At 33.8% G+C, this 21,846-nt stretch overlaps 1 protein-coding gene across 1 annotated transcript; it reads left to right on the top strand.

The window, feature by feature from the left end:
* Positions 1-10,323, top strand: LOC138709252 (uncharacterized). The gene is made up of 4 exons (XM_069839903.1): positions 1-195; positions 3,751-3,791; positions 8,413-8,609; positions 9,885-10,323. Exons 1-4 carry the CDS (start codon positions 111-113, stop codon positions 9,934-9,936), a joined length of 375 nt encoding a protein of 124 aa, XP_069696004.1. The 5' UTR covers positions 1-110; the 3' UTR covers positions 9,937-10,323.
* The last annotated feature ends 11,523 nt before the right edge of the window (positions 10,324-21,846 follow it).

The raw sequence follows: 21,846 nt of genomic DNA, 5'->3' as shown, positions 1-21,846 counted from the left end.
TGTGTGCTGTTGGCAAATAGATGGTGTGGAGTGGAGTAGTGCGTAGCAAGTAGTTAGAAAGGCAGTGAAGTTATTTTAAACTTTGTCTGAGGTGTAAATATTTTGAAATTATGTCACTTATATACAGAAAGTCCATAGCATTTGCGGACAAGTTTGTTCCTGCAAAGCTTCAGCCTTTGTGGAACCATGAAGCAGGTAACTTAAGATTACTGCACATTTAAGAAAGACATTTATGTGCAAGTTCATAGGCCTACCTAGAAACTGGAGCGAACTTTGTATCTAGTCAAGGTCAGCACCGGCGTTCAAGGTTTCGGATCTTTCGGAATAAATATTAAAGAATATCGTAAAATGGAAGAGTGTCAACAGTTGATAACAACTCTATAATTGTAATTTCATAGAACTATTATCCCCTTATGTACAGAAAGTACCTTTTGCTATTGCCAGAATGAAATATTTTGTTTTACAATCTTATTAGAAGTAACTTTGATATTGAAAATAATTTTGTTCCACATATTTTTTTTCACTAAAAAAAAAACTCAGGTTAATATCTGCTGCTTCTATGTTATTTTACAGGAAATTACAATATAATTTTTTATTGTTTCTTTCTTTTATCTTCTTCCCCCTCATTCTCCTCTACTTCTTCTCTCTTACTTTCTTTATCTATTACATATATTTCATGGTAATTTACTTATGTGTAGCCCTTTAATTAAATGAGCATGTATTTCAGTCTAATGACCTATAGAAATATTACAAAAATAGGCTAAATATTATAACATAATGGGCTATAATAATTTCTTTTTTGTAATATCTTATGCTAACTTTTTCGCCTATTGGCATCATCAGGCTGTAAATTACAATATCTAAATATTTTTACATGTTAACTTAAATGTTCGGTTACAATATAATGATTAACAATAAAATACACGCGAGTGATTCGTATGCAAAAACATTTTTGTACATGTTTCGTTTGTGGTGACGAATATGCAAAGTTATTCGTGCATATTTTTGCATATTTCAGGCGTTCCTGCATATAATAGACAACTGTATATATTTTTAGGATTTTGTTGCATAAACCCCGAATTTTGCAGTGGCATAGCATGAAATTTTAAGCAGGGAAAGCTAACTCAAGTTGTCTTTCATATATGAGGAAACGTATTGCAAAAATATAGTCTTAAAGTAAATAGTAGTCATTGTCAAGTCAGCAGTCCGAAAATTGGTTGAAACCTCATAAGTGACACCAACAAGGCATCACCTCAAATGATGATATGATAATATATATGATTTCATGGTTTACACATAAGCTTACATATCTCTAACAAATAGACACCTATACCTATAATTTAACATTAGCTCACACTCTGTCATATTTAGAGAAATCACAATATTAACGTCAATAGATAAAATATTAGTATAATTACGTCAAAATCTTTATTAGATTATTTTTTACTACATAATTTTACAAAATCAGATGTCCTTTCTGTAGATGAGCTTCATTCTCCGCAGAATAAAATTATGTTTCCCATCATAATAAACTCATAACAGTACATTTTGTTCTTCACTGTTGGCTGTGTCCTTCATTGACAGCAAGGGAGTCGGTCGTTTGTTTTTTAAATCACACTTTTGTTCGTAGGTCAGCCCTGATAACGGAATTGTCCTCAAAAATTCAAGTAAATTAGTGTCAGGAACTGTAATTTCACTCATGATTTATTATATCAGGCACAATATTGTACACTAACACAGTGGTTCCCAACCTTTTTTGACTGACAACACACTTTACTGAATGCCCATGATATCGCGACACACTTATTTGATTTTATTAATAGTAATAATAATATAATAATAACTAGTAGTACATTTCTTCTGGAGAAAGAGATGGTGGAATTCTGTGTAGAATATTTTATAGCGGACGGGGAGATGATTACTGTTCACTGCACAGGAATTTTGTTATTTTTAACCTCTTTTTCGTCCAAGACTTTCAAGGTCTAAACGTAATTCAAAGAAAAATTATATTAAAAACATAGTTATTTACACATATTTCGGTTCCATGATGAAAAATGCAACATAAAGGTGTCAGAACACTGTTCCAGCGCATTCCGCTAGAAAAAAAAAAAACCATTGATAACAACTTCTATGTAGTGTTGTAGATAAGGTCGAAAATTATAAAAGAACAAGCAGCAACTTTGGTGGCATTAGAAAGAAAACAAAGGTATGTGTCAAAAATCCTATACTATCTATGCTGGATGTCCGATAAAAGATTATCGGTTTTGAAAACTCGCCTATTTAAATTAATGTGAAATCTGCGGTTTGTAGGTTGCACAGAGTTTCTTTATACGTGGCCTTATGGTTGAAAAACTGAAGTGAGCATTGTTGCAGGTGTTCACGTTTCATTGGTAAAGTCTGTCACAATATAAAATGTACCATATCAAAAACTTCGTTGCAAATAAAAAAAATACGTTGTAAAGAGACTTTCTGGATGGGATAAAATTTATTTTTCAAATCCAAAATTTCGCGACACACTCCATGGAGATGCGCGACACACAGGTTGGTAACCCCTGCACTAACACATCAACTGAACACAACTCACGAAAGGGATAACTCGGAAACTAAATTCTTTTCAATGTCAAAGCTAGCTTTTTGTGAGCCTTGCGACCAGGGTAGTTTAGTTAGAAAGGGATGGAAAATTTGTGGGGTGGGTTACACAGAAGAATATGTGAAAGAAACTAGTCTGCTTGTAGTGCAGTGAAGAGGATTGGAAGCTGGTGTGTGCGGGCTTCATGTTTACTGCTGCAACACAAATCATCCTGAGTTGCCACATCACATTTAACGCTTAAATATAAATTGTATTAAAATTAAAATATAATTTTGTTCATAAACTGCAGGTTTATTATGAAATTATTATTAACTGGGAAAGCTGAGCTTTTTAGCTTACATTGACGCTACGCCACTGGAAATTTGCATATTTTGTAAAAAAGAAATCTGGATTCTTTAAATGTCAGCACACACATTTTTTTAGTGTACTCAACGGCGGGAAATTCCTTGCATATGAAGGGTAGCAGTGGAAAACCCAAAGCAACCACTCAATTGCTTTTGTTCGATTGAACTGCTGCACAACAAGAAATATTCCCGAACATCCCTACCTACCTGACTCTAAAACCCTTCATCAGTTTTACTTGTTTTCAGTTGGCATGCCAGCAGTCTGAGTGTCAAGTGAATTATTTTGTTGCATTTTGTGTGCGGTTTATGCCTTTTACAAAATTACTGAAAGTAGTAAAATTCATAACATAACACATTTCCCACTCACAAGACCCCACTGGTGACAAATGTGTGCTTTCAACACTTGGCGAATTCGCGAATTTGTTATAAGGGCACTTGCACATAGCAGAATTTTCTTTACATGCAAAAACAAAGCAGATGTCAGAATCGTAATTTACTGTAGTAATAGCAGCATTAAAATAATCTACTGTTTGATACTGTTATCTTAAAATCCACAAATTATCACATAACAAGTTCGATTTAACATTGACGATACACACACATACACAAATATACAAGTAAGAAGAAAACCAGCAGAATTGTTAGTCGAATCTTGCCCAAACATAGTGTTTAATTAGCTACAACTCATTCAAGACAAATTTACTGTTGTCACATAGAGACATAACAGACCAAGCAAGTCAAAAAGAGTATCTATACGAATAAATTAATAAATTTAGCATTTTATATAGCCTTTAACTTATATTTGTTATTTTTCAGGACCTAAAACAATCTTCTTCTGGGCTCCAGCTTTTAAATGGGTAAGTTGCATTTACAATCATGGCACATTATAAATACTTGGCTTAGAGATGAGGTTTTATAGTGATGACTAGGGACCGGATTTATAGGCTTTTATCTATTGTTTTGCTTACTTCTAAACTCATAATTTCTTAGATAATTTTCCGAATCATGGTCATAATCATGTGTAAATAATTTACAGAATTATTCTGCTGAACCTAAAAAAAAAAAAAACTTAAATTGGACCTCAAGAACTAAAAATACCTAAATCATAATTAGTATGTATTTTTCTATAATTACAGCCTTTTATATAAATGTTTTAAGACATTCCTTGTTAATTGTAAATAACCATCTGTATAGCTGTATATATGAAAAATAAATTATTCATGTCGAGGATAGCTGCCCCCCAAAAATAAATTAAATTAAAATAAAATAAAAATAACATTTAAATTTAAAATAGAATATTGTTGATCTACAATTAATTTAGGTGCTGTTACCACTCGGTACCCCTTTTTCAAGGGCAGCTATCCTTTTTGGATTCTTCTCTCAATACATCTATAATTTTTATTCTGTTCTGCACTGGAGAAAGCCACCCAATCTGCAGTCTTTATTCCTTCAGTCTTTTGTTGTTTTGGATAAAATGGTTAACAGAGAATTCGATATTTCTTTGTATAGTGGGACTGTATGTATTTTGGAATTTTCACTAATCGCAGATATGACATGCCAGTAGAAAGGTATGACATGACTGAACTGCGAAAAAGTCGCATTGTTGAAATTCGTGAAGTTTTCGGGCATGTTCCCTGAAAGAAGACTGTGATCTTGAGTGTGCAGGTACAAGCTGTGAACTTATCTGAGGTCTCTGTTTAGTCTGTCTTATTCTGGTGCTTCTGGTGTTAACATTGAATTTTTATATTTTGTTTTTTGTTAAGCTATGCTGAAACCAGTGGCGTCTCCTGGGGGTGTGCGGGTCGTGCGCCAACGCCCAAATAAAATTAGGAAATTATGGTATTATTCTTTTAATCCGTATAAAGTACATTACATCAGTGTTTTTCTTTAATAATGATTATTAACGCTTCACCTGAACTGCTACTGCTATCTATCGTCTAGCGGCCTAGCCTAGCAGTATGAAACGCGCTAAACTTTGCCATGGCGTTGCAACGAGTTACTTGCTGAACCCTCGCTGTAAGAGACTCATTGCGCATGCGCCCTCTCACACTCTCCCTCGTCTTTTAGCTCCTCAGGACGTTGAAATTACTTCCAACGCCACACGCCAGTACCTGCATGAGCAGCTATCGCTGATGTTGCGTATGTTGCGGTATATATCGTTTTAAGATGGCTAGTGAAAGCGTTGTACAAAAACTATTACATAGTCCTTTTTCATCGCTTCCTTACGCACAGAAAAAACAAGTTATTGACAGCGGCAGACCATGTCCTAATTTAATAATATCATCGTCTGTAAAGGGCAAATGTGGTGCTACTGGAACTGGAAGGGGGTTCGAGAGACATTTTCGTAAAGAGCTATATGAGATTTCAAACTGGCTTTGCGGCTGTGATGTAGTGAACAGATTTTATTGTTGGACATGTTTGTTATTCTCAACAAAGAAAACTGTTTAGAATCAGCAAGGGTATGGTGATTTAAATCACCTCAATACTGCTGTGAAGAAACATGGTGAGTCAGAAATTCATCTCGCTAGTTTTTTAACGTTCAACAGATTTATTGCATCCCCTACTAGAATTGATGTTCTTCTGGATTCTCAACGAAAGGTTGAAATAGAACTGCATAACGAAAAAGTAAAAAAGAACAGGGAAATATTAAAGAGATTGATTAATGCTGTTTGCTATTTAGCGAAACAGGAACAGTCATTTCGAGGCCACGAGGAAAGGTCAGAATCTATAAACAAAGGTAATTACGTGGAATTTCTTCTTGCAAGTGCAGAGTTCGATTCACCATTGAAAGAACATTTACTAACGTCTACAGTTTTCCGCGGTACTTCGGCAAGCATTCAAAATGATTTAATCAATTCAGTAGCCGATGTTCTGAGAGATGAAATCTACAACGAAATTCAGAATACGGATTTTGTGGCTATTATGCTTGATGAAACATCAGACATAAGCAATAAGTCACAGTTATCAACAGTATTTCGTTATTTTTCAGTTTCACAGAAGAAAGTAGTAGAACGGTTTCTTGGGTTTCGTGACGTGAGCGCTGACAGAACTGCAGCAGCTCTTTTTGATCATGCCAATGAAATAATAGAATAATATAACTGTGGGGAAAAACTAGTCGCTCAAACATATGACGGCGCTGCCGTGATGAGTAGTCACCTCAGTGGACTTCAAAGCAAAGTTCTGGAAAAATATCCTAAAGCTCTCTTTACGCACTGCTATGCTCATGTTATGAACCTAGTACTTCAACAATCATTAGAATGTAACAAGGACTTAAAAGTATTTTTTTCCGGTCTTAAATCACTGCCTACATTTTTTTCTCATTCTTCTGAGAGGTTACATGAGCTTTCAGCATTCATGTCCCGAAAGCTACCATCATTGTCTAATACCCGATGGAATTTTACCTCTAGACTTATCCATACAGTCAGTGAGAACAGAGAAGCATTGATAATGTTCTTTGAACATGTTAAGGAAAGTGGAAACTTTGATCATATAACTGCAATGACCGCAAATGGATTTTCTAGCTTCCTCAAGGATTTCCAGAACATATTTTTAATAAAGGTTCTATCTAACCTACTTGCTTTTTCGGATGTTTTGTTCACTATACTCCAGTCAAAAAATGTTGATATTTTGTATGCCAGTACTAAAATTACAGCATTTCAACAGCAGCTGCAAAAGGAAAGAGAGAATTTCGAAGCAGTGTGGTCTTCTATTCATGATACTGTGGAAGATAAAGAGGTGATTGAAGTAAAAAAGAGGAGATTGAACACTGAGTCACAGCGAGATTATTTCAAGCGACTTTATTTCGAAATCATTGATAATGTTAGCAACCAGTTAACAATTAGATTTGCATCATTTGAAAAGCTACAGTATTTTAATTTGATAAATCCAACAAAAATGGCCCACTTCAATAAAAGAGAAAACTTCCCAAATGATTTATTAAATAGAGTGCAAAATATTTATGGCAGTGTTTTCAATGTAAGCAAACTCCAGAATGAACTTCACGTATGGTATGCTTCTAATGAAGGGACGGACAAAACGCCAATTCAAATTGTAAATTATCTATTGGACATGAATTTAATGAGTGGATTTACGGAAATATACAAATTAGCATTGCTGGTCTCTACAATTCCTTGCACTACGTCATCTGTGGAGAGGTCATTCTCATCATTGAAGAGGATCCACACCTACTGCCGCTGCACTCAAACACACAACCGGATGACTAACTTAAGCCTTATCTCAATCGAGAAGGAATTACTTGCCAGCTTACGAGAGGACAAATCCAGGTTCTACGAAGCAGTAATCAAGAAATTCTTGCAGAAGGAAAGGAGAGTGGATTTCGAATTCAAATAACTGTGAGTAACGAGACAGCTTCAGTGCTTTTGGTTTTCAATTAATTATACTTATATGTTGTTTAGATTTATCTTAATCGATGTTTACTCTGTCAGCTTGATTCAATTTTACTGATGTTTAAAAAATTTACGCTAATTACCTTTATGAATGACTTTCCTATTATTTGTTCACAAAAAAAATATGAGGGAATGTGTAAAGGTTAATAGAGTATGTTTTATTTAATTTTTTTCTTTGCCAACGCCTTAAGATCAAAGTCAGGAGACGCCACTGGCTGAAACAAGTGAAATTACATTTATCACGACAGTGGATTGGAAATTAGTCCATCTTTAACACCAAGGAAAAGTTATGTTATTTAAAATTAATTGTAAGTGTACATTTTTAACAATCACGTAGTTTTTGTAACCCCTTTTCACAGTTTGGACAAAAAGTCCAAAAAAATCTTATTTCACCTATGCCAATAACCTAAAATGGATTTCTTAAAAACCTAAACATCCGGTCCCTAGTGATGACATCAAATATAGCCTTACAAATCAGAGATGTATTAGTTCCCATCATCACTCATTAGCATTATTTAGACTTACTATTACTTGTGTCGTTTCTAATAGAGATTTTTCCATCCTTAGCATTACTAAATTGTGTTATCTGTACTTTTAAATTCAGAAATATGAGTATATTAGTGCCTATTTTTAGACTATGCTCAAACAGAAGCACTGAAAAAAAAAAAAAAAACTTCTTTTTTTTTTTCAGTGCTTCTGTTTTTCTCAATTCCTCGCCTATCCCCTCTCCTCTTCATACCTTTTTCTTGTTCAACCCTTTATTCATGTTTTTTTTCTTTTTCACCTACTTTTTTCTTGTCCACCTTTTTTATTCGTGTTTTTTTTTCTTTTTTTTTTACCAACTCATTCATCTTCTGTTCTTTCCCTCTTCTTTTTCATCGCCATCTACTCCTTCAGCTTATTGTCTCTGTAATAATTTTCATATTTTAGAAGTATTTTTATAAGTTGTTTCTGTATTGAACCGAGATTTGCAGATAAAATAGAAATTGAACACATTTTAAAGCACTGTAAGAAATAGTTCTCTAATTTAAGAATGATATACCAGTATACTACCAAAAATTCTGTTTTCAAGAGTCTCGTGATTGCTGGTCTCGGAGATTTGGCACGCCCTGCTGAGAAGATTAGCGTACCACAGTCAGCTGCCCTCAGTGCCACTGGTCTTGTGTGGGCTCGTTACTCCATGGTTATCATCCCAAAAAACTACAGTCTCTTTAGTGTCAATGTTTTTGTAGCAATTACTGGCCTCTACTCTCTGGGAAGAGCCCTTAAGTGAGTACATTCCATTAGCGCACACGCACGCACACACACACACACACACACACACACACACACACACGCACACACGCACACACAAGGTGACCCACATAAAGTGTTACAAGCTAATATCTCTTAAATGGATTAATATAACTAAATGCTGACTTCTCCTACAGTTTTTGGAGGAGGGGACCTTCATGATAGTTTCATGGACAACATTTCAGCATGCCCCAAAATGGAGTTCCGAGGGAGTAACTTCAGAATTTTAAGTGGAACGATGATATAACTTTTAGACATGTGTTTCGATGTTAATTAAAGTTATTTTGAGCAATTAATAAAATTATGTAAAGTTATAGCATGGTTTATTATTATTTATCTGTATCGGATATGTCTCGTTTCAAACACCCTATACTTTTTCAGAATTTCAGTATAGAAAAAAATGTTTTAAACAAAAGTTGCTTATATCTCGAACACGCCAGCTGTTCAGAGTACTTGGCCTACAACACGTATATCTGCAGGCAGTAATAACCTTTACATTGTCACACTGCACTCCATTTTAAAATTCCTTTGCAGAACGAAAACTTTCATTTATTCGGATCAGATTTCTGCATATTTAAAGGACAAAACTAAAATTCTTTTAATCATTTATCATAATACACTGCTCTCTTAAATTTACTGATAATATTGTGAATTAATTCAGTAGCTTTCACAAAATACGCTATGAAATGTTCCATATAAAATTTTTTTCACGAAAATGAAGCAAAAACGAGTAAAATTGTATTAAACTTTTTTGTTTAAAATGTCTCAAAGAATAATCTCTTGAAATTAATGAGTAATGACATTTATATATATATATATATATATAGAGAGAGAGAGAGAGAGAGAGAGAGAGAGAGAGAGAGAGAGAGAGAGAATGGCAGGATCGAAGAGTGACATCTGGACTTTTTCAGGAGCTGAATGTCTGTTACAACTGTTTTATATAAAACAGTCGTGACTTGCATTGTCAGTCATTATGAAAATAAACTTTTAATATTACTATGAGAGAAATACTATATGATGTACCGTAATAAACACACATTATTATGAGCTCGACATTGGTACAAATTAGGAACTACACATAGACACAGTGGTTGGTCAGGTGGTTGTTAAGTTACCAATGTCTCCAAAGACCATTATATTACAATTTTCCTAATCTGCAAAGCAGAATTTAATTGTGAGTTACTAAAGGCGCAATTAATTATGAGAATAAAAAACATTTCTTTGTTATTGGTTTCTCTCTTTCTGTTTCAGTTACCAACACAATGTGAAGGGCAAAGAAGTACTAGCAGCAACCACTAGTTAGCCAACAAATATGTTTTGACTCAGACGAGCTTATTGTGTACATATGAAACAGCTGTTAAATCAAGTGGAAGATTTGATATTTATGTAGTTTTAAACCTGCCAATTAGAACAATAATGCACTTGTTTTTGAAGATAGTGTACAGTAAAGATCAAGTTGTTAGCCCATAAAGGGATTTATTGTGACATACCTACTACCAATAGTTTATAAAACTCTGCTTTGCATGAAGAGATAAATTTAATAGATTTTATGAAGAAATGTAACTATATTATTCGTATTTATTTTAAAAAAGATTTTTGAATGCTCAAACTTGTATACTTTTGTTTTGTTGGTTATATGTATGTACATCTTCCTTGTAATATATTTTGAGAATATATTTATAAAAGAACACCAGTTGATAAATATGTGAGTTGCAATTTCACTGTATACACAAATAAGTACAAATATAAGTTACAAATATATATATATTTATTGTGAACAATTATTATTATTATTATTATTATTATTATTATTATTATTATTACTATTATGGTTGTGAAACTTGGACTATCACTTTAAGAGAGGAACAGAGGTTGTGTTCGAGAATAAGGTGCTTAGAGAAATATTTGGGGCTAAGAGGGATGAAGTTACAGGAGAATGGAGAAAGTTGCACAATGTAGAACTGCAGGCATTGTATTCTTCACCTGACATAATTAGAAATATTAAATCCAGACATTTGAGACCGGCAGGACATGTAGCATTCGTGGGCAAATCCAGAAATGCATATAGCAGGGATGCTCACTGTTGACTCAATTGAGTCATAAACACCATCCCTCCTCTTCTCCCACCACCTCGCAGCACAGCCAGTGCAGTTGTTTGTAGCAAACAGTAGGAGAACATCATAAACATTCAGTGCTGGATTCATCATGGCAAGTCGATCTTGGCACAATTTCTATAATGAGTGGGAAGTGCAATATTTTTGTGTACAGGAAGGACTGTATCAGGCCAGATGCCTAATACGTGAGGCATTAATTAAATCGTTCTCCAGTTTCAACTGCAAGATCATGATTATGGAAGTCACGTTTTATCTGGTAAATGTGGTCATGTTATCCATAGTAATTTGTTATCTCTGAACATTATTTTTATGTTAAAGCGATTCTTCCTCCTCAGTGAAAAGATTGACACTTTCTTAAAAAAAAAAAAACAAGTATTATAATTTTCTTTCAACGGATTATATTAAAATTATTTAACTACATATACAAATAAATAATTATAGCTTTCACTTTTTTCAGGGCATAATAATTCCTCAAAAGCAGCCATGTGCACTTTTTAGAAAAATTAGTTATGAGCATTTAAAAGGGCAGAATGATCTCTAGAATTGTTTTTAAAAATTGAAAGTTGATGTCTTTGCATCTTAATAAAGTAACAATGTTTTAGCGCAGTGATATAAACACAAACAATTTTTTTGTTGTGAAGTTTTTGAACTCTCCTGTAAAATTGACTTCAAATCACATAGCCGTTTTTACAGGCACAGCGATGAGCAACAATATGATCCTAGTGTATGGTGAATGTAGAAAAAAGGCAGTTTGTGAATCTATTCCATCACTTAAGGTAAACTTGATGTGTAACAGCTCGCAACAATATTCAAAACAAAACAGTGACTAGAGAAGAGGGTAAAGTTTATGTTCTAACTGCTGTTGATGTAAATCCACAAATTAGTTGCGTTATCTCTACAGGAAGTGGTATTAGTCAAAGAAGTGTGCTACTCATTCTTTATAGTCGCAAGTCCCTGCCATATCTTGTTGCTCTACATCAAGAGCTACATGGACATGATTCCCAAACCATGCGGACTTTTGTCAGTGGATAGTAAAGCAAAATATATTGGTATGTACAACCTTAGACACAAAAAATGACTGCTCTCCTGTAGTATGAATTTATCTAAGTCAATTTCTGGAAGCACCTGGTTCACACGACTAGGGAAAGGATGTTTATTTTACACTTAATTTACTCCTTGAATATAACTTCGTTGTAGATTATTCATAACGCTTAACCTATAAACAGACAGAAAAAGCAACAACAAACAAAACAAAGAAAAACAGCGAAGTCGTGCATAAGAAATTCCTTCATGTGTAAACCTAAGCTCTCACAGAATCAACTGAAATCTTCCGAAGGGGATTTAGCATATGGCAGAAAGTTTTTTTTTTTAATACTGTACATTATTTACTGGTGAAGCAACATTTATAAATTACAGACGAGGCAATCTTAAGAACATCCACTATTGAACAGTCAGTAATCTCTTTTGGATTCATCAGATGGAGAGGCAGCACCAATGGATTGTAAATGTATGGTGTGGAACAGTTCGTCATCACCTCACCAGATCTTTTTTTATAGTAGGTATGGTTTATTGCATGCAGAGATACATGCCAACTTCCAAACATATGCACTTCCACTGGAAACTAGAAAGAACATGTGGTACGAGTTAGGAGAGGCAGCACCAATGGATTGTAAATGTATGGTGTGGAACAGTTCGTCATCACCTCACCAGATCTTTTTTTATAGTAGGTATGGTTTATTGCATGCAGAGATACATGCCAACTTCCAAACATATGCACTTCCACTGGAAACTAGAAAGAACATGTGGTACGAGTTAGATGTGTCATCCAGCTTACAGTGAAAGACATAGTAGGTTAACTCTTAATCTAAGGTTACCAGATGTCCCTGTTTCCTGGGGACAATCCCCATTGCCCAAACTTCCCAAATTGTCCCGTAATTTTATTTTATTATTGTTAAGTCTTTAACATCTGAGACGTTAACATTTATTAACAGTTAATACATTAATTTTATCTCCACTAGATGATGAGAAAATTGTGCTCATAGTTTTTCTACATTTTTAATGCACACATTGTATTGCTTCATTCTTAATTCTAATTTAAACAAAGAGTTTTTAATTCAGAAATAGAATTGTTTGTAATGGCAGTAGCATTTTGGGTAGATTTTTTTTTTTTAGTTATTTAACGATGCTGTATCAACTACTAGGTTATTTAGCATCAATGAGATTGGTGATAGCGAGATGAGACCAAGGATTCGCCATAGATTATCTTGCATTCACATTACGGTTGGGGAAAACTTCGGAAAAAACCCAACCAGGTAATCAGCCCAAACACATTTTGGGTAGACAGCTAATGGTAGCAATTATGCACTCTAAACAGTATGAGTTTTGTATAGTGTAGCCTGTATGTGTGATGTGAAAAATGTCAGATCAGAAAGTTAAAAGGCGTAAAATATGTTGTGATACATTATTGAAAGAATATTTTTTGAAGCGACTTATTGATGATCGTACCACCTTCTGTTCACTGTGTCAGACTTCCTTGACCATTATCAGTGGTGGAAGAACTTCTGTTACCGAACACATAACAATAAAAAGTTATAAAAGCACTATGGTCAGCCATAGTGATTCTTCTAAATTATCCATTTATTTCAAAAGTGTTTTCCCACACAAGAATAATATGACAATTGTACTGTAAGTATGGTACTATACTTTCTATAGGTACCATTCAACACCAGAGTTTGAAGTCCATGGACTAGTGAACAAGTCTAAGAACCAAAGTTCACGTGTTCCAAGACGAAAGTGGAAGCAATTGGCTTTCTCAGCTATGAACATGATGTGGGCATCACAGAATTCTAGATTATGTGTAAAAATAGCCCAAATCATGTTAAGTGCCATCACAAATTTTTCCATGACATGTCAGGAATTTGCTACAAAGCTTGTTTCCAGACAAGACATATTAAAAACATTCACTCGTCAGAAAAATATGCGTGATTTCATGTCAGAACAGTTATACTTTTGTGTTTCAATCTTGTAGTAATTTAATGTAATTTAGTAATAACATTATGATACTAGGGCCTAATAATAATAGCAAGAACAACAACAATAGCAGTAGAAACGAGAACAACGGTTACAGTTTTCTAGTGATTATATTGTGGAGCTGACAGGTGTCTCTGGATTTCAAGCAATTTTGATAACCTTATCTTAACCTAACGTTCAAAGACTATAAAATTGGGTGTGGAGGACCTGCCGAGTGGCTAGCCCAGTCCCCCAATTTGATGCCATTAGTTTTTTTTTTTTCTGTGGGGAATGCCAAAGGATATCTACAAATGAGTACAGACTATATCACAAGATTGGAAGTAAGTATATGACAAAGTATATGATTATGTCTCGTGATTAGAATATAGTATGGAATGGAAATATAAAAATTAGAAAGTGAAAAAATTCAAGTAGGCCTACCTTGTAGCAACAGTAACAAAATATAAATGACACTCGAGAGGAAATTAAACACAGAATAAATATGGGAAAATGTCTGTTATTACTCTGTTGAGAAGCTTTTGTCATTCAGTCTGCTGTCGAAAAATCTGAAAGTTAGAATTTATAAAAATGTTATATTACTGGTTGTTCTGTATGGTTGTGAAACTTGGACTCTCAGCTTTAGAAAGGAACAGAGTTTAAGGGTGTTCGAGAATAAGGTGCTTAGGGGCTAAGAGGAATTAAGTTAGAGGAGAATGGAGAAAGTTATACAACGCAGAACTGCACGCATTGTACTCTTCACTTAACATAATTAGGAACATTAAATCCATTAAATGATCTGCTAAATATAAATTTAGAAAAATTTAATGGATCTATATATTCATATGCTGATGATACAATAGTTATTTTCAGTGGTTTTTTTTGGCAACAAGCATATAGAAATGCTAATATACGTGCTAATATTGTTAAAAACAACTTCCTTTCTTTAAATATATCTAAATCAACTTTAGTTCCTTTTTCATTAACAGCTGCCTGTGTTCAAAATTTAAAATTTAGCAATGAATAGAGACTAATAATACACAGTGAAAATTGTTTAGATCCCAAAAGTTGTAAATGTCCACCATTGGAAGCCACGTATGTGAAATATCTGGGTATCATTATTGATCAGAATTTAAAATGGCCTCATCACATCTTTGTAAGAGGCTTCATAAAACAATTTATAAATTTGTTAATCTTCGATGCTACTTACCCATTAGAGTTCTACGAAATGTTTATTTGGCCATTATTCAGTCTATCATTCAATATGGTATAATTGTTTGGGGTGGAACCCATTAAAGTTCTACGAAATGTTTATTTGGCCATTATTCAGTCTATCATTCAATATGATATAATTGTTTGGGGTGGAAGTACAAAAATTAATCTTAGTCCGTTAAATTTACTACAAAAACGAATAATTAAAATTTGTTTGAAGAAATGTTTCGATTATCCAACTAAATTAATTTATTCTGAATTTAATGTATTTAATATTGAACAAATTTATAAGTATACACTTTTAAAATTTTATCATAAAAATCGTAATAAGTTTATATTACAGACACATAATTATGACACAAGACGAAATATTAATTCAACATTAGTAGAACCTAAATGTCTCACATCTGCTGGTCTAAAGCATAGCATTAATTTTGGCCCTCAGTTGTACAATTCTTTAGCTAAATTACACCCAGAACTTGTAACATGTAACCCACTAACATATAACAAGAAAATTAGAAACGTGTTAATATCTTCAATTTGATTAAATAAATTTATAGCCTATGTGTATGAATTAATCAACCTATATTATATATATATATATATATATATATATATATATATATAGTCTTACTTTTCACGTGCGATATTATTCTTCTCTAGTGTTAATATTATATTATATAATTCCATTGCCGCTGTAATTTAAATTTTAGTTCCTATTTTATTTTATTTTATTTATTTTTTTATTATTTTCTATATTTCTCTTATATTAATATTGTATTATATAATTTCTGTAACTGTAATTTTAATTTTATTTCCTATTTTATTTTATTTTATGTTCTCTTATAGGCCTACTAATATTATATCTGAACTGCGACCGAACACGAGCGCTGCTCATTCGGTCTCAAATTTTGTTAATACTACTGTATCTCCTTGTATTATTTTATTTCTATTTCTCTTGTTTGTAATTATATTCTTTATTATGTATATTTAAATAAATAAAATAAATAAATAAAAATAAAGATGTTTGAGATGGGCAGAGCGTGTAGCACATATGGGTGAATCTAGAAATGCATATAGAGTGTTAGTTGGAAGACCTGAGGGGGGGAAAAAGACCTTTGGAGAAGCCAAGGCGTAGATGGAAGAATAATATTGAAATAGATTTGAGGGAGGTAGAATATGATGGTAGGGACTAGATTAATCTTACTCAGGATAGGGATGGGTGGTGGGCTTATGTGAGGGCAGCAATGAACCTCCAGGTTCCTTAAAAGCCATTTTGTAAGTAAGTAAGTGCTTCTTTAAATACAGTGATATAAAATTATCACATTCGTACCAGATATAAGAAATGTACGGAAAACATGTCCATATATATTAAAGGAAAAAATTATAATAAACTTTGCATAAATTGGTCCCAAAATTAACATCTTTCCTTAGCGTGTCGAGATGCCTCTAAACGATCTCTAGTTATTGTAGTCTATAGTTATTGTAGGCAGTGACAACTATTAATCATATGAATGTCTATGCCAGTGACGTATACTGGTTAAAGGGTTTGGGCTACCACTGACCCTATTATTACACAAAATATATTTTAAAATCCCTATAATAAAATTCCTTACATATTTATGTGAATTCCAGACGTCTTGATTGGGACGAAAATACGTTGATGACTTCGTCCTTGAAATTACAGTTGGGCCACTTGCAAAGTTTCTGTAGAAATGACTTTTCAATGGATATTAGTGCCAACCCAGATAAACGTTTTTGTGTATGAGTTGATCTACAGTAGGATTTTATTCTCTTCAACGCAGAAAATGTTCTTTCTACCGATGCTGACATAGCTGGTATTGTCACAATTAATGTTGCCAATTTAAGGACTTCAGGAATAACTTGGTTCAGCTGGTTTTCATATATGGCAGATAATATTTCATGGATAGGTTTGTTCGAAAAATCAAAGACTTCTGCCGAATATATTACACTTAATTCATTTTTCAAACGTACTTGATCAAAGTGACTGTTATAGGACTGAAATAATTTGTTTAGTGCCTCATTCGGGAAGTTTTCTCTATAAGCAGAAAATTTTTGAGAATCTAGAAGATGTGTGAACTGAAGCTTTCCATAATCAGAAAATCTGTCAGTAATTTCCATGTGCATACGATCTAGTATGCTGTAGTACAGCTGCCTGTATTTCAGTTCATCATCTCCTTTTCTTCGCTTTAATGGTGGTTCCATTGTATTGGCTGAAGAATTTTCATTTTCCTTATTACTCCATATGGACGGAAACCCACTACTTCTGAACTCGGATATAGTATTTTTTTTTTTTTTTTTAACTTTGATACCTATTGCAAGTAGTATGCTATGTCTAGACTTTTGTCTGAAGAATATTGTAGAGCACATCTGTGTGTGCGAACACTCTAGCATAGACTTCAAGAAGAAATATATTCTGAAACTGTGTGAAAAAATTCAAATATCCTTGAGCCTGCACATTTACAGCATCATCCCAGTTTTCTTCAGAGTCATTACAAATGATATTTTCAAAGAAAGCAGTCAGTTGTTCTCTGTATTCCTTTACTGTATTTACAAGCCGAGATGTAAAATTCAATCTAGTTGGTGCTACTTTTGGGAGTTTCTTGTTCATAAATTCCTTGAGTTTTCTGATCTTTTAGGAGATGATGAGAAAAATGCAGCTAAACCCGACAGTGTTTTGAAAAAAATGCGGCATTCTGGAATGGATGAAGTAAAGTTTGTTGCAAAACTAAATTGAGAACATGGCTGTAACAATGGACAAATAGTGCTTGAGGATACTTTTCTTGAACTTTTGTTTTTAAGCCATTAATATTTCCCGCCATAACTGAAGCACCATCGTATGTCTGTGCAATTAACTTATTGCCGACATTGTATTCTGCTATAACACCTTCCACATGCTGAAACAAAGCAGCAGCAGTTTTGTCCGAACTGACATTTGTGAATCCTATAAACCGTTCTTGAACATTGGCAGTACTGTTGACGTATCTTAAAACAGTGGACAATTGACTCTGATTAGAGCAGTAACTTGTTTCATCAACAACAATGGCCACAAAAGGTTTTATGTTCTTTATCATAACCCCACTTATAGCAAATATTAAGTCATTCTGAATTGCGAGAGAAGTACCACGCAATACTGTTGAACTCTCAAGGTGATTGGCCAGTAAATGGTCAAATTCACTTAAGGAACTTAAATATTCAATATAATTTCCTATATTGTCTGATTCCACACTCTCGTTATGACCCCAAAAAGCCAATTCTTGTTTTCCTAGAAAGCAGACTGCGTTAATAAGATGCAGTAAAATCTCCCGATTTTTTTTTTTCACAAGAGCATTGTGTTGGTTGATGTGTAGAGCTTTTTGCTTATCTAGCTGTAAATCAATTCTTGTCTTCCCAAAGTTTGCAAAGTTCATGCTACTACAAATATGAGCTTTTGATTTGTCGTATTCTAGGACTGCTGTTCGAAGGGAGTTCATATTAGAAAACCCCTCTTTTGACCACACATTAGTTTCGCGGCTAAATAACAAACATGGCCAGCAAAATAGTTTAGACAGTTTAGAAGTACCACACAACCAATTCCACTTACCATATGATGTTGAAGTGAAATGGCGTGTGTACTCTCGCTGTTTTTCTTTTACGTCCATGGACAAATTTAACTCAGGAGTTGGTCTTTCCATTTTCACAATTTCAACTTTCTCGTTGTTATGTACGACGGTTAAAAGGCACTTTTAATAAACCTTCTATTACACAGTCATTTTCAACACAAACCTCTCCAGAAACTTGTTCTGCCATATTTTTCACAATATCACTTAATTGGGAAATTAAAAACTTAATAATTCACAATTAATATAACTCTTAGACACTCGAACAAATCACAGATTTAAAATAATGCACTGCAAGAACACAATCACATTCAATTGCTAGCGTACTAAGCGTATTGCTGCTTCGCGCCTGCGAAGAAACCGACCACGAGAGCGGCAACTCACCCAGCCTACACTGCACGATGGTAACGGAAGGGAGCGGGGGGGATGGGCAGCTGTGCGACAGGACAGCGTGTGCGGTATGGTCACAGGCTACCTCACGTAACAAGTGGTTTCTCCAGCGATGCCGCCTTGACAACTTGTTTCTTTTCAAGAGCAGAGAGCGCATATAAATCTAACAATTACTTTAATTTTAATTACTATGGTAAAACTAATAATACAAAATTATTACATTATGTTATATTATAAACTTTTTCTTTTGTAATTTCCTTGGGCTACCACCGGTAGCCCCAGTAGTCTGCAAAATACGCCCCTGGTCTATGCTTAGATTTATTTTAGCGTTTTTCAAGGATTTATTAATATTTCATGAGAAGATATTCCAGAGAATGGAACATGCTATTCATATTATTGAAGACTTTATAAAAATATTAGTGATTTCTAGATTTCTAATAAGTATAATATACTTTTTAAAGATATTGTGCACTTTCATTAAGTGGGTTATAGGTTTTTTCTTCACTTAACACCAGATAAGTCGTTTGATTTGATTTTTATGACACTTATACTGCTGCCTCTTTCATATCAATAAAAATATTATAAATATACATTTAGCAGTGAGATTTGATCAAATTACTAAAGAATTTGCCCATTCCTAATTCAGTTTGGCATAATCTTATTTATTTAAACAACATTCACAGCAACAACAATTTATTCTCGTAGGTAAGTTAAAACAAATCTATACTAATAATAAATCTGCAACCAAAATTTTTGTAGTAATTTTCGCTTTTCCAAAAATAATTGGTATTAACATGTAAGCAGTTAAAAATTACTTAAAATAAATTCGAAAGAAAATAAAATAAATGAGTTGTCGCTAGGCATCGGTCACTCTTGGTTTCAGTGAGTTTTCTGACAGCACTTCCATAGATACAATTGTTGTGTTTTGAATTTATATTTAAATGAAATGGTTTAATAAAATCGAACTTTCGAAGGCAGTTTGTTCCTAAACGTTGTTGAGGGAAGAAGTTAAGAAGCAGGTATGGCAGAAAAAAAAGATGAGAAAGCAGTTTTTGCTATACAAGAAGAGAAAAATGATTTAAAAAGCAGAGGAGAGAAGAAAAACGGAGTTACAAGAAAATATGGCATAAGTGTATCGACACTTTCAACATTTCTCAAAGACAGAGTAAAAATTGAGAAAAGTATTGAATCTAACACCATTGGACTTCAAAGAAAGAAGATAGAAGTTCTGTCAATGAAGAAGTGGACAGTGCTCTGTATAAGCGATTTAACAATGCAAGATCGAAGAATGTACCAGTCAGTTAGTGGCCTCATCTTATGTGAGAGAGTGCAGTCATTTGCAAGATCATTTGGGCTAGAATTTAAAGAAAGCACTGTACTTGCAGATTATTTGGCATTCATTCATTCATTCATTCACAGTGTTCTGCGCAAAGGAAGGTCTTTCACTGCAAACCCAGCATTCTCCAATCTTTCCTATTTTCTGACTTCCTCTATATCTCCGTATATATGATCCACATATCTTAATGTCGTCTTTCATCTGATATCTTCTTCTGCTCTGAACTCTTCCCGTTCACCATTACTTCCAGTGCATCCTTCAGCAGGTAGTTTCTTCTCAGCCAGTGACCCACACAATTCCTTTTTCTCTTCCTGATCAGTTTCAGAAATATTCTTTCTTAATCTAAGCTTACTCTTATGTTAGTAAGCATTGTAATAATAATTTTCAGACAAGTCAATGTATAATATAATATAATATAATATAATATAATATAATATGAATGTTTATTTTGTTATTGAGTCAAATGACATATCAGTATTTAAAAAAAAAAACATCAATAAAATTTATAAATATAAATATTCATTGAAGTTAAGGTTAAAATAATGCTAACTTTTTCGCCTATTTGGCATCTTCAGGCACTTTACAAACAATATGATGTGATACATTAATTGAAAAGTGCCTGAAGATGCCAAATAGGCGAAAACGTTAGCATTATTTTAACCTTAACTTCAATGAATATTTATATTTATAAATTTTATTGATGTTTTTTAAAATACTGATTGGCCTAAGTCATTTGATTGAATAACAAAATAAACATTCATATTATATTATATTATCCACTTTTTCCAACAAAGCTTCGCTTCTTATTCTGTCTATTTCACATGCTCCATTCTTCTCCACATCCACATTTCAAGTGCTTCTAATTGCTTCTCTTCATTTCGTTGTAATGTCCATGTTTCTGCCCTATACAATGCCATACTCCACACAAAGCACTTCACTAGTCTCTTCCTTAGTTCTTTTTCCAGAGGTCTGCAGATGCTTTTTCTATTAAAAGCTTCCTTGGCCATTGCTATTCTCTTTTTGATTTCCTGGCAGCAGCTCATGTTACTGCTTATGGTATACCCCAAGTATTTGAAACTGTTCACTTGCTGTACTGCCTTATTAAGTTTACCTTCTTTACTTTTCTTCCTGTGATCATGGTCTTAGCCACCGGCATGGCTCAGTCGGTAAAGGCTCTTGCCTGCCGGTCTGAAGTTGTGCTCGGGCGCTTGGGCTGATTACCTGGTTGGGTTTTTTCCGAAGTTTTCCCCAACCGTAAGGTGAATGCCAGGTAATCTATGGCGAATCCTCGGCCTTATCTCGCCAAATACTATCTCGCTATCACCAATCTCATCGACGCTAAAATAACCCAGTATTTGATACAGCGTCGTTAAATAACCAACTAAAAAAAAACATGGTCTTTGTCTTGTTTGCATTTATCTTCATTCCATACAGGTTTCATTTAGTTCCAGTAGCATAGCCCTTAGTATCATTTCCTCTTCTGCTAACAACGCCATATCAGCAAATCTTCCTCCTACTATCACTCGTGCCATGTT

This window comes from Periplaneta americana, chromosome 11 (genome assembly GCF_040183065.1).
Source record: "Periplaneta americana isolate PAMFEO1 chromosome 11, P.americana_PAMFEO1_priV1, whole genome shotgun sequence".
In the NCBI taxonomy this organism is placed as follows: Eukaryota; Metazoa; Arthropoda; class Insecta; order Blattodea; family Blattidae; genus Periplaneta; species Periplaneta americana.
This window is presented reverse-complemented; position numbering and strand designations above follow the sequence as displayed.

What these genes read in the sequence shown, in the direction of transcription:
- LOC138709252 (XM_069839903.1), top strand. Translation starts at nt 111, where the DNA reads ATGTCACTTATATACAGAAAGTCCATAGCATTTGCGGACAAGTTTGTT. An exon ending in TTTGTGGAACCATGAAGCAG is followed by an intron (nt 196 to 3,750) that starts GTAACTTAAGAT and finishes GTTATTTTTCAG; the next exon opens with GACCTAAAACAATCTTCTTC. An exon ending in TCTCTGGGAAGAGCCCTTAA is followed by an intron (nt 8,610 to 9,884) that starts GTGAGTACATTC and finishes TTTCTGTTTCAG; the next exon opens with TTACCAACACAATGTGAAGG.